The sequence below is a fragment of the Magnolia sinica genome, chromosome 8 (genome assembly GCF_029962835.1).
Source record: "Magnolia sinica isolate HGM2019 chromosome 8, MsV1, whole genome shotgun sequence".
NCBI classification, from domain to species: domain Eukaryota; kingdom Viridiplantae; phylum Streptophyta; class Magnoliopsida; order Magnoliales; family Magnoliaceae; genus Magnolia; species Magnolia sinica.
The window spans coordinates 32,320,198-32,326,197 of NC_080580.1; the positions used below are offsets into that span (position 1 = coordinate 32,320,198).

Below are 6,000 nucleotides of genomic sequence, written 5' to 3' on the forward strand. Positions count from 1 at the left end.
CTGACATTAACTCCAGGAATTAAAGGTCGTTAGACTGTGGCCTATCCAGATTAGCTTACAGAATATGGACGACTCAAATCATCTGACCATTCTGCATATGGGCTAAATAGGGCAACGCATAGTGGTGAGTTTAAATAGGTAAAACGAAGTGTGGAAGAGAGAGAGAGAGAGAGAGAGAGAGAGAGAGAGAGATGGTTTTTTCTTCTTACACGTTGTGAGGAGGAAGAAGAGTGTTTCTGTTGATGAAACAGCTGAGAGGCGCTTCTGCTGTAAGCAGGTTGTGTGGTGTTTGCAATAGGAGAGGCTCTGAATGCCTGCATTCTTTCCCTTTCTCTCTCGTCTTTTTGGCAACTTTAGGGTGTTCTTGGGTAATCATCTACTTCAAGCACTACAACTTGTTTTATTATTTCGGAACTTGGGAATAAGAAGTTGGGAAATGGATGGGAGTTTTATACAACACAACTCCTTCTGGGATCCACCTGACGTCGGTTTAAAATTCATTCCGTCCATCAGTTTGCCCAACTCATGCTACAGTGAGAACCTAAAAATGAACCAGATCAATGACCCAAATGGACCACACCGTTAGAAATAGTGGGGACTGAATACTTACCATTGAAACCTTGTTGGGGCCCATAGAAGTTTTTGGGATCAGGAAGATGTTTGTATTTCTCTTCATCCCGGTGAGAAACACCTTGTGAACGGGTCGGATGGAATATAAACATCCGGTGAGCCCCGGGAAGATTTCAATGGTGGGCGTTTGCATCCCCACCTTTTCCTGCCGTGTGGCCCACTTAGGTCTTGTATCGGGCTCATTTTAGAGCTCTCATCGTAGCATGATTTGACAAACTTATAGGCAGAGTGGATTTTACGGGCGCATATTAGGTGTTACGTGGGTAACACCTTGGTGGGCCGCGTTACCCTCACCGTAGGGCCCACCTTGATTATATGTTGAATATGAAGTCTCAAAAAACGTTAAAGCTAAATATACGCACACATTAGAATTCGATTTTTGAGATGTTGGATTCGACCGTGGAATTAGAACTTACATTTTCAGAATATGCAGCGCATGATAGAACGTATACTTGGTTGCCTACTGAAGAAAATTGGTGCAAAGAAAAAGAAATTCACAAGTTTTTAAAAGTTTTTTATGACTATACGAAGAGATTTTCTGGCAACAAGTTTCCTACGACAAATATGTTTCTTTCAGCTATGTGGAAGATCAAGGAAGCCCTAAGGAAATGTGTTAGTGAAGGTCCATTTTTTCTATAACTTATGACAGGTGGTTTGCATATAAAGTTCAATGAGTACTAGGATGAATGTCATTTGTGAATGTCTATAGCTGTTGCGGGAACTCCCTCGTTCATGTTTTCCAGGAAACTTTGGTACTTGGGAAATGCTAAGCAACTCTGGCCGGGAAGCGGATTGCGTACCGAGTAAACTATGTGGTAGGGCTAAAAGTTGAGGGGGTTCAACCCGACCGATCTGTGACCAACCTGACATTGGGTGGGGCTTGGGCAAAAAGTATCAGGTTAGGTCTTGGGCTTGGGCCATACAAACACTAACTCGATAAAACTTGGGTTGGGCTCAGGTTGCCCGACCTAACGTGAACCTGATCAATATATAAGTTCCTTATAAATTAATTATAATTGAGTGCGGATCATCTATGTTGAAGACACATAAAATTCCAATGCCGTTGTGTTTCATTGGTCCACGTCATTTCCGATGACTCAAGCTAATAAGATATGCCGAATTTCTCTATCTCAAATAGGTTGCTTGATACACAATATGACTTTTAAAGGAATAGTTGTCCTATATTTTAGTTTATTTATTTAGAAAAAATGAACTTCTTTACAATAAATAACTACATATATAATTAATAAAATTATAGGTACAAAAAATATGATGTATATTGAAAATATAATAGACTAATGTAATAATGAAAATATTAGCATATATATCCGCCCGATTAATCTGCGATCATACCAACACTAATGCAGCGGATTCCATCAGAACTCGACGGTTAAGCGTACTTGGACGAAAGTAGTACTAAGATGGGTGACCTCTTGAGAAGTCTTCTTGTTGCACCCCTCTCCTTTGCGTGCGATCCTATGGCTCAGTGGTAAGCTCATGTGAGTTTCGACATGAGGTCACCGTGGTACGCCCCATCAGTAGAGGTGTACACGAACTGAGTTAGCTCAATTGGCTCGCTCGACTTGAGTCGACTCAGTTCGAAGCTGAGTTTAAATTGAGTTGAGCTAATTTTTTTAGCTCAAAAACGAGTTCGAGCAAAGTTTGAGCTTGCCCCAACTCGACTTGACTCAAATCGAATCCAACTTGAACTTGGCTCGACTTAGTGCAGGGGTATATAAGCCCTTCAAAAAAAAAAAAAACCCTATACTCCCTTAATCCCTTTCCCTTACCCGCACGGCCGCATGACCCCTATACTCTGTTAATCCCTTTCCCTTACCCGGCGCCCCTAAACCCTAACCCGAGCTTGAGCTCCCCTCTTCCGGTTTTCCTCCCTTTCTCTCTCTTTAGTCTCTCCCTCCTCTCTCAACTCGGTCCGGCACCGCTCAAGCGCTCACCTCACCCGTTCGACTGTCTAGCGCCCCTTGCTCGACTGTGCTATGAGCTTGCGGCCACTGCCCTGTCCAGTCGCCTGTTCGACTGTCTAGCACCCCCTGCTCAACTATACTGCAGCAATTGCCCTGTCCAGTCGCCCGTTCGACTGTCCGGCGGTCCCTGCCCTGCCCAGTCGCCCCTACCCCTGTCGCAACTCGCCAGTCCGGCTGCGGGTAAGCCGTAACTCCTTTCTATGTAAGCAGTAGTGGTTAGCTATTTACAGTGGAGCCCACAAATTGGATGGACTAATTTGATGTATGTTCCTTATCAATGCTATTCATCTGTTTTATTGGCTCACTTTAGGACATAAACCCAAAACTTATTTAGATTATAAGCTCAGGTGGACTGTTGAAACTGTGATGTATCAATGGCCCTACAAATTTTATCTATTTCATTTGCCCACTCCATTTTTATGAAACTGTCCTATCAAAACTATTGAATGCTTGAAATTCCCATGGTAAGTAATTATTACTAATTTCAATGCATTAACACACACGCTAAAAAAATATCCAGAAAATTGCATAGGTAGCATGTGAGCTAAATTAAACTACCCAAATTATGATTTGGGTTTGACGTGTACCATATCATGAACAAAAGCTTTGGCTTATTTGATGGTCGGAGTATGGATATTTTTTTAATGGTTAAGAATGAAAATCATCCAATTATCCTATTTTAACAAACCAACTTCATCGAATTAGAAGTTAAAACTGTTCAAGGATTATATCTCATGGATATTGGGTTGTGTTTAGATGGTTCACCTTATGTCAATAGTGTTTGTGCTTGATGTGACTGCTTTAGCCTAGTGATACAGATGATGCTATATGGCTACAATTAAAATCCTAATAAAAGATAAATTGAAAATTTTCTTTAATGCGCTAACAGTCGAAAGTAAACTTAATTTGAAAGGTCATAAGTAGTCCAAAAAGGATAAGCCTAGTTAATTGCTATAATGGGACACATGTTATATATCTTGTGCATAGTAAAATAATGTTCATTTTAGTGTTATTTATTGTTATTGTAAATTGTTATTGGTAATTGTTAATTTGTTAGCAACATTTCTTTAATTGTTAATTGCTATTACTAATTGTTTGTTTTATAAAACCTTCTATTTTAATATGTGTGGACTATTAATGGATTTGATATTAAATTTGATATGCTTAATTTATATTTTGTCGCTTCATTTATATGATTTCTTAGAGGTCCATCTTGTAACTCCTCAGAACCCGCTCTGCCATGCGATATTATTGTGCATGACGGTTCCCAGTAGGTTAAGTTACAGGTTGTTATATAAACTTAATTGGATATCTTTTATTTTTATAAATGCTGTTAATAGTTAGTTGGATGATGATAGTGTGGATGATATTCAACTCCACAAATCAACTGTCACAATTATCCTTTTAGCCTGCTCTTTTGTTTGCCTAGATATTAAATGTTTTATTGTTGTAGTTGTAGTATAAGATAATCAATTGCCCATTTTGAGGATTTATATGTTGTCAGACATGTATTCAGTATGTTTTTAGATGCATAAAAATTCTCAAATTGTCCCTTTTTGGACAGTTCAATGTTGGATATATAATAATGTTTTCATTTATTCTAATTTCAATACACATGCTTGTTTCGGTTCATCTCTCCTAAATCTTTTTCGATATATTTCTTGCATTTATTTCATCATCAAATATCTACACTTTTTTATGGATAGTTGACGTATGAATCCAATACTCTGAAATTTTAGCATGACATTTAAATTGAATAATGAAGACATTATAATCTATTCAACATTGAATGAGTGACTGATTTAAATACTAAGTATTTTGTTGAAAGTTTATATGACATTTATACACACATGACACATCACTTAGGAAATTCTTGAAATGTTAAAGAAAATTGTTTCGTATCTTTATATTTAATTATTTAAACACCTCGATCCATAGCTCAAGTGGTAGATCGAGTGAAAGATACCTCGTTTCAACATTGAGGTCTTGGTATCGATCCCTAGTGGGGGTGGCTACCGGTGAAGTGTGAACCGACGGTGGGGTATACTAACAAGCTAACAAAAATATATTTAGAGATGGCTAGTGATGATGAAGTCCCAACTACCCCTGGTGTCGGTGCATTAGCCACATCTCCTCTTATTGTTGAGGAAGAAGGGTCTTTAGCTGCAAGTAAAGGAAAAAAGTGATCAGCTTTATAAGATGATTTTGAAGAAATATTAGTTAATAATGTCGCTAAGATTAGATGTCTGCACCACAAAACTCTGTATAGCAAAAATACCGGGGGGTCGACTACTCATTTAAACAGACATAGCAAAGTTGTTCAAGGAAACCTAAAATTCTACCTTTAGGCCAACAATTGCTTCATTTACAAAGTCTAAAGGAAATGCTTCTGAAGGTAAACTTATCACTCATAAGTTTCAAAAGGAGAAGCTGAATGAGTGGTATGGAAGGCTTATGATCGTTAATGAGTAACCATTTAAAATGATAGAAAGTAAAGTGTTCATGAGATATAATAAATTCCTTAATCCTCATGTTGAGAAGGTCTCTCATGTTACTGTGAAGAGGGAGTGCATAAAGATGTACGCAAGTGAGAAAATGAAGTTGAAAGTAGTTTTGGCATCGATTTCAATGATAAGTTTGACTTTTGATATGTGGACGGTGCAAAATCAAAGAAATTGATATATTTCATTGATTACACACTATGTTGATGAAAATTGAAAACCTTGCAAGAGAATATTGAACTTTCGCCACCTTTCACCTCCTCATTCTGGTTTAGTTATTTTAGATTGCATTTACAACTGTATACGAGATTGGGGCATTAAAAAAAGTCAGTTCATTAACTTTAGATAATGCTTCAACAAATGACAGTGTAATATCATTCTTACGTAACCAGTTCAAAGCAACCGATAATTTGCATTTTCAGGAAAAAATATTTCGGTGTTGTGCACACATTCTGAACTTAAATGTATAAGAAGGGTTGAAATCAATTGACCAAACTATAGAGAATGTGCAGGAGAGTATAAAGTACACAAGGGGCTCACCTTTAAGATTAAGTATATAGAATGACATATTCCAACGTATGAATATGAAGTCTCCAATAATGTTGCAGTTAGATGTATGCACACATTGGAATTCGACTCTTGAGATGTTAGATTCGGCCTTAGAATTGGAACTTGAATTTTTAGAATATGCAGCTCATGATAGAACGTATGCTTAGTTGCATACTGGAGAAGATTGGAGGAAAGCAAAAGAAATTCACAAGTTTTTAAAAGTTTTTTATGACTATACGAAAATATTTTTTGGCAATAAGTTTCCTACAATAAATATGTTTCTTCCAGCTGTGTGGAAAATCAAGGAAGCCCTAAAGAAAGGTGACAGTGAAGGT

The 6,000-nt window shown here is 37.7% G+C and overlaps 1 protein-coding gene and 1 pseudogene across 1 annotated transcript in view; one reads left to right on the forward strand and one right to left on the reverse strand.

Moving 5' to 3' along the window:
• Nucleotides 1-403, reverse strand: part of LOC131253193 (uncharacterized) — a 36,344-nt gene extending 35,941 nt beyond the window's left edge. Inside the window, 1 exon segment of the mRNA XM_058254074.1 lies at nucleotides 210-403. Within this exon segment, the coding sequence (XP_058110057.1) occupies nucleotides 210-320 (111 nt within the window). The 5' untranslated portion in view covers nucleotides 321-403.
• Nucleotides 404-1,969: 1,566 nt separating this feature from the next.
• On the forward strand, nucleotides 1,970-2,088 carry LOC131254391 (5S ribosomal RNA; annotated as a pseudogene).
• The last annotated feature ends 3,912 nt before the right edge of the window (nucleotides 2,089-6,000 follow it).